This window comes from Labrus bergylta, chromosome 17 (genome assembly GCF_963930695.1).
Source record: "Labrus bergylta chromosome 17, fLabBer1.1, whole genome shotgun sequence".
NCBI lineage: Eukaryota > Metazoa > Chordata > Actinopteri > Labriformes > Labridae > Labrus > Labrus bergylta.
This window is the reverse complement of record NC_089211.1, coordinates 12,412,920-12,425,667: the sequence shown is the minus strand read 5'-3', so window position 1 is coordinate 12,425,667 and position 12,748 is coordinate 12,412,920. Positions and strand designations below refer to the sequence as shown.

The 12,748-nt window shown below is 42.1% G+C and overlaps 1 protein-coding gene across 1 annotated transcript in view; it reads right to left on the bottom strand.

Moving 5' to 3' along the window:
* Positions 1-12,748, bottom strand: part of exd3 (exonuclease 3'-5' domain containing 3) — a 45,134-nt gene that overhangs the window by 19,688 nt on the left and 12,698 nt on the right. The window contains exons 16-19 of the mRNA XM_020638053.3: positions 12,249-12,421; positions 11,273-11,497; positions 11,071-11,124; positions 10,851-10,982 (exon numbers count right to left, since the gene is read on the bottom strand). Coding sequence (XP_020493709.2) covers positions 10,851-10,982; positions 11,071-11,124; positions 11,273-11,497; positions 12,249-12,421 — 584 coding nt within the window. The remainder of the gene's footprint in view (positions 1-10,850; positions 10,983-11,070; positions 11,125-11,272; positions 11,498-12,248; positions 12,422-12,748) is intronic.

Below are 12,748 nucleotides of genomic sequence, written 5' to 3'. Positions count from 1 at the left end.
CAAGGAAATCAACTGGATACAATTGTTGGTGAATATTTTCACTCTTATCAACAGATCTTTGACCTACTTCTGCACTAGTTTCATAAAGCCAAGGTTGAGTCAGCATGGCCTCATAATGTTTCAAGCTAGACCGATAGCCTTAAAAACATGTAACATGTAGCAGAATGACAAATAATTGATCTTCATGGCATTAAATGTGTTTTCTGAGTGGTTCTGTTGCCATTAGCTGACCCCAGCCTTGTTATTATGCTACAAAGAATTCCGCCTCCCTTAGGAGACTATTTTGTCGCAGAGGGCAATCACTCACTGCAGCATAGTCTGGCTGTGCAGCTACTGAAAAACATGAGAAACTTCCTCTTTCTGTGTGCATGTTTCAGAGGAAGGCATCAGTAAGTGGTTCCCTCTCCCCCAGCGGCAGGGGAAAGTAGACCCTCTCGAGTGCCTCTCGGCTTCCCCCACCTCCCCCATGAGCCAATAACACGGTTAGACAGAGACACACACACATTCATGCTCGCTCGCTCTCTCTCTCTCTCTCTCTCTCACACACACACACACACACACACACACACACACCAGACACACACAGTGTGGTTTCTCCTCTGGAGGGGAACATAAACAGGGCTGTCTGTCTGCGAGCAGAGAGCTAGTTCTCATGACATCACCACCCAGCAGGAATGCTATGCTCTGCCCCGTCAAAATGCCTCCACTGGCCAGCAACTTGCGCGCGTGCACACACACACACACACACACACACGTTGAATGATTTATGCACGTCCACATTTTCACAGGAAAATGCACCTCATACACGGCACACACTCAAAAGGCATTCTGAGCAATTTTCTCTCCTCTGGCTTTTTTTTTCGTTTTGTGCATTCGCTTGTCCAGTTTTTACACATAATCTCTCTCTGCATCTTCTCTCTCATTGTATCACATTGTTTTGCTCGTTTCCCACGTCATTTCTCATCCTCTAATATCAGTACTGCCTTAGCCGACCATCGTGTCAGACCACACACAGACCACAGAAGCAAAGAGGGAGCGTGAGAGAGAAGTGAGAAATTCACAAGCATAGAGAATAACGTTATATCACCTGTGAGAAACTGTGTATTCGTGTGTGTGCCAGTGAGACAGTGTGTGCGTGTGTGTGTGCCAGTGAGACAGTGTGTGCGTGTGCTTGTGTGTGTGTGTGTGTGTGTGTGTGGGGGGGTGTGTGTGGGTGTGGGGGACATGGGAAATTACGCACTACTTCATTGTATTGGTGTTTGGAGGAAAGGCCCTATTGAAGCTCTCCCTCCTTCCTTCTCACCTCTCTTCCTCCCTCTCCAGCTCTCTCCTCCCATATCCATCCATCCCTCCATCACTTCCTGCCCCACATCTCTCCTCCTAGACATCTCCCCTCCATCTTCCTTTGCTTTACTACTTTTTTTTTTTTTTTTTTTTTTTTTTTTTTTTTACAGTATACCATCTTGTCTCTCTGCATCCATCCATCTCAGTCTTTCCCTGATATGTTTTCACAAGATTTCTCTCCCTTCTCTTTTTTTTTTTTCCTCCACTCAGTTTCTCTCAGGCTTTGGGGGCAGGAAGCAGCTTGGCTCTCAGACAATGGAACACATCAAAAAGCAGCACCAGCCTCACCAGCTTCACACACACACACACACACACACACACACTTACACATACACATACACACAAACAGAGCAAGACAAACAGGACATTCCAGCTGCCGGCTGCACCGGATTCCTCGCCTTGGCTAATCTGAAACGGAGGAGAGTGAGACTGGGAGTGGAGCAGAGCAGGGAAGCAGGGTGAAAACAGTGAGTGAGAGAGAGAGAACAGTGGAGATAGAGAGGGTAAGAGAGAAAGAGAGATAGACACAGAGAGAGAGAGAGAGAGAGAGAGAGGGCCAAGCAGAGGGTGAGAATGACAAACACACACATACACTGAGGAAAAAGAAATGATGCAGAGGCAAAGACTAGAAATTGTAAAGCAGGGATCAAAGCCTGAAGAGAGAAGGAGTTAACTGTATTTCCCCAGTCACGTGTTACTAGAGAATCGTTGCATGCACACAACATGTGTCATCATGAGCGCCAGTGGCCAAGTGGTTGGTTTCTGTGCCCTATGTACAGAGGCTATAGTCCTTGAGTTAGGCTGGGTTCAAATCCGACCTTTGGCTTCATTCCCCACTCCCTCTCTCTCTCTCCCTCCTCGATTTCTGACTCTTTCCACTGTCCTGTCTCCCCAATAAAAAGGCACAAAAAAGCCTACAAATAAACCTTAAAAATCAAAAACTAATGTGTCATCATGTTATATTCGGCTATTTAAAGCAAGCAGTAAACCATTTCCTTTACTTCTAAATCTAATGACTGAAAGGAGGATGGACACATACACTGATTGATTTTCTCTCTATTTTATCAACATTGACACAGATCTTTAAAGATAGAGAAAATACTATTTGAATACACTGGGTGTGATTTTTTTTCCCACCACCGTTTTTTAAATGCATCTTTCATGGATGGTTGTTTAGTCACAATCTGCATTATTAAAAATTAGTTTTCTTCTTCTTCTGTCCTCCAAATGTATATTTTATGAATGTAGGGGATGAGGTTTTGGGGACCATTTCTCCATACGTTTGATAAGTATAGCATTTGTAGCACAGCTTTGTAAATCTGTTCACTTGTTAGTATGTGTTTTAAAATGTTTTTTTTTTGTTTTTGTTTGGATGGATTGCTTCTCTGTGTTCTTACCTCTCTCCATTTATCAACAACATCTCCAATATTTATTCTCGTATTACCAAGTAGCTGGTGGTGGAGCGTTTTAGAAAAATGCAGAGGCATTTTAGATCGAGTAGAATCAGTTATATCTGAACCAGACATGACAGTAAAATTATCATAGAGTTGACAGGTACTCATTTATCTAGGCTTCTGTTCTGCGTCTCCATTTCACACTTCTGTTCAATTATTTAAATACAAACAGACAAACAACTTGCTGATTACATACCTGTGTTGTGCGATTGGCTATACTTACATAGGACACAAATTATCAGGGAAAGCTGGAAGAAGCAGAGAGCTTGCTCCAAAACGGATAATTACCACTTGAAAGATTCCAACATCTATAATTAAAAGGTCTTTAAAAACAACCTATGCACACATTCTGAGTGCTGACAGAAATCTCAGTGGTGTCTGAGCAACTATAAATTCAAAAGCATGCAGACACACAGACACACAGAGATACATGTCATGCATGCACCCGCACAGACAGGTGTCATTGTGTTGCTATGCTATCCTGGGGCCAACTAGACTGTGGGAAAAGAGAACAGGCAAGATTTCTTAGAGACCAGATTCTTTTTGAGTGATGGCTCATCTTCTTCCTTATCTAACCGTGTGTGTGTGTGTGTGTGTGTGTGTGTGTGTGTGTAGTGTGTGCGCGTACTTATGTGTATGTGTTATATTGTGTCTGCTCAGACATGAGAATGAACTTCAAAATGAGCCAGGACCCTCAAGGCAAATTTCACAGATTACAAGCTGCAAGTTCTACTGGGGGATTTTTAAATCCACTTCTAATTAAAGTGCCTGCTACTCATCAGTTAGAGCTGTCTAAATCTACTACCAGCACAATCGTGTCACATAAGCTAAAAAAGGTTTTTAATTCACACACACACACACACACACACAACACTTTGCATGAGTTGTATAACATGATAATATGTTTTATGTGTTTCTTTGCACATTCGTGTTATAATTATTTAGGCTCCGTGTCCACCTTGCGTTTTTTTCTGAGTGCCAGTATCTTTTTCCAATTGTTTCCAATGAGTATAGAGCGTTAGCAGCAGAAAGCTCCACCTTTGTTATGCGGCAGCTAAGAGTTGATAATCTTTCAACTTTAAAAAAAAAAAACACTGTTGATGTCACTGCCGCTCTTTTCCAAATGTATGTTATTCCTGTATTTCTGCCTCCTACGGATCATGTCTTGTACACACATCCTCTTTGCTCCGTGTCTAGGCTCGGATTTGCAAGACCTTCTTAAGAAAAAAAAAAGCTTCTTAAGTGCTGGTTTCTTCTTAACTTCAGTCTTAAGACAAAAGTTAAGAAGATTTCATATTCCTGAAAAAAGTTCATATTTATTTTCTTAACTTAAGAAAAATAATAATCTTCCTAAGTTTTATCTTAAGAAAATGTTTGTGAATCCGGCCCCGGAACGGGAAATAAAAAAACATAATGGAGCAGTGTCAGTCATACAGCGGCCGTTGTCAACAGACTGTTGTCATAGAGACAGGACGGACGTACGCTCCCGAGCGCACTGCCAGCGCCTTTCTGCCCGGGGAAAAAACTTTGCCATCAAAGTATCTAACCCTGCCTATTTTCAAATCCTGTTTTAAAACACATTTTTATTTCTTGGATTTGGTTAAGTCTATGAGTCGCTTTACTTATTACTTCATAGTTTTTATTATAAGTACAGCACAGTCAAATATCCTTATTAAAACATTTGGATTGGATTTGGATATTTTTCACATTTTAATAGTGTCATATAAATTTCCAAATACAGTTTACTTCATATTTTGCAACAAATTCTGCCAAGGATTTGTTGAATAAGTGTGAAGAAAAGTTTCCCTTTTCATTGCCTTCATTATTAATGCAAGTGTGTCTGGATGAAACACTCAGGAAAGTCCTTCCTACTTCTGATAAAACAATTCATGAGTCAACATCAAATTCCAGTTAAGAAGTCAATACCACATAAATCTCCTTCATTCATAAAGTCACACGCCGGAGTGACACTACAATCACAATGGCCTTCCCTGATTTGGCTCCTCTGCAGAGCAGACTGACAGAAAGTACGACAGAGATGGCATGTCGCCCATTGAGACATGAAACAGACAATGGAGACGGACAAATATGCAACCTATCAGTCAATCATAACTGCACCCACTAACGGTCCTGTCTGTGTGTGTGTGTGTGCCAGAGAGAGTGAATATGTGAGGGACCTGCTTTACACTTTCTCCCCATGTGCATATTCACTTTTAGCACTTTCTCAAACTGAATGTGTGTGTGTGTGTGTGTGTGTGTGTGTGTGTGTGTGTGTGTGTGTGTGTGTGTGTGTGTGTGTGTGTGTGTGTGTGTGTGTGTGTGTGTGTAACAGGAGACGCGAAGCCCTCGCCACACACAGTGGGAAATATTTGGGATGGTTTCCCTCGGAATGTCTTGGCGTGCCTATGGAATGCCCCACCACCCCTCCCTCCCCCCCTCCCCACCGTCTCGGTCTCCTCCTCCCCTCTCGCTCTCTCTCACTCTGTTTCTCCCCTCTTGTCTCTGCAAATGGGGAGGGTCGAGTGGGAGAAAAAAAATAAATAAATAAAAACGGCGGGACACACAAATCTGACCCTAGTTTTGTCACTATACGAAAAAAGGAAGCACATGCACCGAGATGGCACACATTTGCAAGTAGCCAGACAAACACAGATTTGGAAGAGGTCTGCAAAAGTGAGATAATGTATTTTAGGGTTTCACAGCTTGAAACCAAAAGTGACCAAATTGTAACACTGTACATTTCGGTGACCATCTAAAAAAAAAAGCTGTGTGAGAATATTTACACATATAGACAGTGTCTTTTGTTCATCCTGATACTGACCACACACACACACACACACACACACACACACACACACACACACACACACACACACACACACACACACACACACACACACACACACACACACACACACACACACACACACACACACACACACACACACACACACACACACACACACACACACACACACACACACACACACACACACACACACACACACACACACACACACACACACACACACACACACACACACACACACACACACACACACACACACACACACACACACACACACACACACACACACACAGCTATTGACGGGTAACTTTAAACATGTTTCAACCTCTCACATTCCTCCTGTTTCTCAGCCCGCGGCCCTCTTTGTAGATCAAAGCACATAGACAACAAGTCTTTCTATCGCCTCGCCCTCCTCCAGCCCTCCTTCAATGCCACCTTTCTCAGACACCCTCTCTTCCTCCAGCTCTTCCTCACTCAACAAACACTCATCTCGCCTTCACAAAAGCGGATTATTTCTGGACACTCTCGCACAATCTCCCAAAAAAACTGTCTCAACTGCTCAAGGTTATTTTCCTCTCTTTCTTCCTATCTCTGAATCACTTGCTCCTTCTCATTTGCTGTGTGCTTACAGCCTTTTTTTGTTTTGTTTTTACCTCCCTGCCATCACCTCTGTTCTCAGTTCTCCCTCCCTCCCCCCCTCTCCTTTCCCCATTTCTCCCACCCCTCCCTCTCACGGTGTGGCGGTTCCTGTTGCTCTTGTTTTCACTTCCCCAGTAGTCTGGTGCGTGGGAACCAGGGTTTCTGCTGCAACAGTGTCTGCACCATCGTCTGACTTTGTGTGCATATGTGTCATAATGTGTGTGTGTGTGTGTGTATGTGTGCTCTTAATTGCTGTATTTGTGGGTCTGTTGTTGTGTTGTCAGCATGTATTTGTAAGTTTTTAGGTTTCCACTGTATAGTTTGAGTGTGTTTGGTTGGTTTCATGTCTATCTGTCAACATATCTCGGCTATCTCAACATGTCTATAAAAGGCCAGTACGGGACATCTGATGGATCTGTGAAGCCCAACGGAAGTGTGTGTGTGTGTGTGTGTGTGTGTGTGTGTGTGTGTGTGTGTGTGTGTGTGTGTGTGTGTGTGTGTGTGTGTGTGTGTGTGTGTGTGTGTGTGTGTGTGTGTTTGTGTGTGCATGGAAACATAGACGCAGCGGGCATTAGTTGTAGGAATAGGATACAGCTGAATGGGGAAACTGAAATGGACCATTTGCCAACTCCACCATTCTACCCTAACAGCTTACAAGATGCAGACGACACCAATTCTTTCTCTCTATGATTTGAGAAAGTGTCCTCAAGAGAACCCCCTTTTATACTGTAAATACATTGTAAATAAAAACTTTAATAAAGTAAAGGTTTAATAAAAACAGAACATGTATTTAATTACATATCATGCATTCAAATAAGCTAATAAATTGCCTCTTCACATCCTCTGGTTTTCAATTCCATAAGAGAGTAACAAAGACATATCTTTGTGACCTAAAAACAATATTTGTTTGACACTGTTCTGAAAGCTGAACTGTTTTTATTTAAACAAAACCGCCTTTGTAACTATAAAAGGAAACACATTTGGTTTGTTTTCACACATAACCTAATGATAATATATAAAATGTGGCTACAAACCAGAAGCAGGTGCGATTAAAACTAGCCCTATATAGACTGCGGTTTCTGCAACAACACTGTAACAAAGTTTCGCCGCCATTACACCCTTGTACTTACATTAGTGTTGTAGTCAGGACCAGATTAACAGAGACACTCGCTTAGACCGTAACAAAGGGAAGGTTGCGGCCATAACCGGGGGATAAAAATCTAACTACGTATGGATTGAAGATATTCGTTCTTCTAGAAAGAGCCGTTTTTTCTTTCTAATCACAGTAATGACGAATGAAAAAATATGGTGTGTAAGCAAACAGCGGGAGCTTCAACCACACAGACATGCATGTACACACTCAACACTGTTCTGCGTCTCTCTGGCTGCGACGTAACAGGGGCGTTAGTATCCTGCCTTCCACTGGCATTCTATAAGCACCAATTGTTTTTCTAAATTTCACCACCCATGCTTAAAAAAAGATTACATATTGTTCTTGCCTACATGTTTTTTCAGCCTTAACAATTAATGTATCTCTCTAGACAGTAGCTCAGTCAGTAGGGACTTGCGTTGGGAACCTGAGGGTCACCGGTTCGAGTCCTAGTGTATTAAATATTGAAGTTGGTCTGGTAGCTTAAGCGGTGCCAGGGCACTTCCTGATTACTGCTGAGGTGCCCTTGAGCAAAGCACCAAACCCTCAACTGCTCTACAGCACTCCCTACGTGGCACTATGTAGCAGCCCTACTCTGACTTCTGTGTTTGTGCATGTGTGGGTTTTGAGTGAGAAGCATGTCTCTAAATAACAGAGTATAAACCAGAATTTCCCTCAGGGATGAATAAAGTCCAAAATGATCCAGCTCATCTTATATACAACACTTCCGCCATGTTTGATGTACATACAAACTATCACAGTACTTTTAGAATAAGCTAGTTAACATCAGTTAAGAATTGATGAGCCTTTATGCAGTTACATGACAAATCCCTGTTTACACCTCACATTGATAACTGTATAAATAAATAGACCTTTCCTCTTCAAGAAATAATACAAAAACATCTTTTTATATATTTCAAATGGCTTACACGAAACAAAAATCAGTTTACTGGTGTCTCAGAGATACACTGATTATAAACCTCTTTGATAGAAAAATCAAACACCATTTGAAATGATTTTGAAATTGAATGTAGTGTTTTCCCTCCATTTCCTCAATGTAAATGCTGTAAATACAATTATGCAGATTCATATGAGGAGGCAATTCTACATTTCCCTCTCCCTCTCCTGGTCTCCATGGAGGACACACACATTCCTATGCCTTCGAAAATCTCTGTTGGGCCTATTGATACTCAGAAACAAACATCAACCCTTTTCCTGCACAATCCTGACAAGTCCCTGCTAATCTCCTCTTCTCTGTCTTCTGTATTCTTTCCCTTCTCATTCCACACAACATTCATCAGTGGTGTATTTGCATGAGGGAGAATCACACAGAGACAAAGGGGGGAGAAACTAACCCATCCATTGCTAATCAGAGACTTCACAATCAGATAACAAAGGAGTTAACTTTGCCTGGGTGGGCCATGGAGCAGCCCCAGGGTGGCACTCTTTCAGTTACAGAAAAAAAAAACACATGGTGTTTATTCACTAGTCAAATACCTGAAAGACTGTTGTAATTAAAAATTAAACCATTAAACTGTAACAAACTTTTACCAAAACTCTTAAAGCAAAGTGCTTGAAAACAGTCTTTTACTTTTTTTTTTTTTTTTTTGGGCTTCTCTTTGTAACTTTATTGGAGAGATAAGACAGTGGATAGAGTCGGGAGAGAGAGAATATGGGGGAACAACATGCGGGAAAAGAGCCACAGGTCGGACTGGAACCCTAAGCCGCCCGCCTGGAGGACCACAGCCTCCAGCTACTGTTCCACCAGTGCCCTGTGTCTTTTACTTCTGGTCTTCGGTTTAAAGAATGACACAATTAAATGACAACCTTGAAAATATCACCTGCTGAAAATGTTGAATAAAGAAAAGCAAAGGCCCGTCTATTCTTCCCTTAGCTGCCATGTCTGAATAATGCTTTCAAACAGATTTTAAACTACACTTATGAAACGACAGGTCGAGGTCGTAAAAGGGTATAGCCCACACTAAAGTTTTGCCGATGTTTGAAGTCTGAACTGATGAGAGAAATCGGAGGCAGAGCAGTTACAAGAGTTGTATAACACTTGTGTCACATTTGGCTTGAAGTGTGAATGAGCAGTAAATAAGAAATGTGGTCGAATGACCATTTGGCCACTGGTCGTTTCAGGGAGATTTAGTTTTATGTGTGCCATCATCATCGTAACATACAGACAGGAGACAGCATCAAGGTGGTCCAGTATTTTTTTTCTTCTGAGACAAATGCATCCAGTGGTGCATCTTGACACATTTTGAGGCCCCCTACCAGGAGCAGCCAAGAACACCCAAGATTAGAAACATGTCCTGCAAAAACATCCCTCCCAGTCACAACCACTGCTGCAGACAGAAAAAAAAAAAAAAAAACACAAACGTCATGACACAAGAGTTACCCGAAACAGCCACCCAAGGAGATACCTCCAGGTCAGGTATCATAAATCTGACAATGACGAGCAGCAACAAGCTGACTAACAAACATCTTATCCAAGCTCCACAAACATCATCCAAATAGAGGATAACACAATAAGGCACATGTCATGAGGACGTGTATAAATGAGCAAGTAAATAATGTTATTTTATTTAAGAGAGGAAAATGATGTTTCTATGACAAAGTAATAATCCAGTTGAATCAATATCAAGTTGAATTTCTCTTCCAGGTTCCCTTCATTACCCACAATTCTGCATGGTGACATATCTTTCTTTCAAGAAATAATGCACGTTTGATTGCACGATCATTGCCCCCTCCCTCTTTCCAAAACAAATCTCATCCTTCTGTTAATCCATTCCACCACTTGTACCGCTAAATGTGCTAGCAGCAGGATAAACAACGTAACTGAGACAGTACTTGACTCCAGCCGGGACCTCCAGCTCCTCCTGGGGTCTGCCAGACATTCCAACGCCATATGGGACATGCAAAACCCTTTCTGTGTCTCCTTTACCTCTTTGCACTAGCTTTCCCAACAGAGAAGGGACATTCCAGGTCCAAAAGAGTCTGTTTTTGATAACCAAAGTTCAGCTTGTCAAGCACCCCCCCCCCCCCGCCCCCCTCTATTTTTTCACAGAAAACAAAATAAAGGTTTCTATTCCCACTCCCATCATATTTTTATTGCTTCCCCTTTCACTAAGCATTCAACGAAACACAACAGCAACCACAAGCTATGTTCTCGTTAAGGAACCAGTTCTGCAGTATTTTAAACCACACAAGTTTTGCCTTGGTAGTCACTTTTATTTTACCTCTCACTGATCATGAGACTAAAGCTTTTTCCTATTTCTCTCTCCGTTGTCCTTCATGTTAAACCTCTGCTTGATTACTTATGACTTACTTATGCCCACTGCAACATCTACTTCTCCGTCTGTATGTATTGATTCATCTTTGGATTTGTGGCACACAACTTAGTCAATGCCACCAGATCGTTTCAAAAAGAGAGCAGGAATTTTTTTTTTACCTGGCAGCGGCTGAATATATCTCTTGGAGTGGGATGGACATTGAAGTGTCGGAGGACTCGAACGGCCTGGTCTTTGGCCTTTTCTGAACAGTCCAGGGACAGACAGCAACCCTCTCCCACCTGGGACCGCAACTAGGCAGGGCAGAGAGAAGAAACAAAGTGAATACAAGCAAAACACACACAAATGTATCTAAAATGGTTCATAATGGTTTTAACTTACACTTTGGAACGGTTGTCCACATGTGAGTATGACACGGCCTTCAGCTTGTGCTAACTGAAACACAACAAATACACATAAATTCAGTACTGCTATTATTGCTTTTATATTATAATTATTTATTATTATAATTATAATTATAATTTTGGCAATGTGAGTACGTTTTTGTAAATGTGTATGTTTTCCATTTTGACTGTGAACCAACCCTTGCTGCTTCTCTGTGATCATCAGTGTTCTCCAACATGACAACATCGACTCCTAAACAGCGCAGGTACCTCCCCAGTCCCTGGAGCATGTTGTCACACACCACCCGCAACTGCTGGGGGGGCAGAGGAGGGGTGTTCTGGGGCTCCTGGGGCTTCTCGCCACACAGGAGGCCTTTCTCTGCTTCGGAGCGGGGGGGACTGACCCATTGAGCCCCCTGACATTCCTAAATCGACAGAGACAATAATGTGATACTTAAACTGATCCCCACAGGGGGATTTTCTTTTCACTTGCACCGCAGTGCAGTGGAGGTCAAAGCACAGGCTGAGCTTTACATCTGCACCCATGGAGCTGAGAGGAACTGCTGAAAAGTCTTGGTCAAACCATGGGCTGTATATACAAATGGACAGCATGCCTCAGCCTCCTCCAATTGAACAGGATGAAGCCAAGCGCTGGATATTACTTTTGAAACGTCAGCTGAGCTGTGTGAGAGTTTTTTTTAAGTGAGACATTCAAAGATGCAGCAGTGTTGCTCTTTTCCATCAGGGAGACACTGTGGAGGCTTATCCACAGTGCGCCTTAAGGAACAAAACAGCATGCAACTAATCATGATAAAAAAAATAAGCATTCAATTCAGACCTTCTTTAATCGCAATTACCTAAGTAGTGCTGAAAGCCCAAGTCAAAACATTTTAGGCTGATGTTTGGAGCCTATGTTTGAGAGTGTGTCCATATTTTTCAGAGACATACAAACATGTCAGAGTGAAGAGCAGGTAAAGGATATAAAGTGATTCTTTCTTACCTCCTAATTTAACCTCTTCATCTTATTATATGTGCAATGAACCCCCCAAAACACTTGCTATTTCATCTTTTATCGTCACATTCTAAACCTTAAAGCATTAACTATCCATGGGGACTGCATCAAATTATGAACTGTTCTAACAACGTGCATGGCAGAAATGCAAATGGCCTTCTGACCTCTGCGCCATGTCTCTGCTTCGTCTGCTTGAACTGTTTCTCTTTGTGCCTCTTGTCTCCGCTCTTCTCTGGTGGTTTTGAGGAGACGCTGCACAGGTCAGCTGGTAGTCCAAAGTATGCTGGGTTTCTGGAGAGGACAGAGTACACGTCCAGCAGACAACAGGCATCTGCCACTAAAAGGAGAAACAACAGAGAGAGAGAGAGGTCTAATTTATGGGCTTGCACTTTGTCAGGGGCAATAAAAATGAACTGTAGAAGCTGTGATATTCCATGGTGAAAATACTTTATAATACACATAAGGTTTTTTGCATTTCACTTATATATGAAGCTCTTTGGTGTTACTCTTTTTTGTTGCTGTAATGTTGAAGAAACCTGGCACAAGTATTTCCTTTTTCGATAAACTTCCATCTTATTGGAATTATTATCCTATATTATCTTCAAACGATAAGTGGCAATTTGTCTACCTGTTACTGTTTGGTTTTGTGCATGCATACAATCTC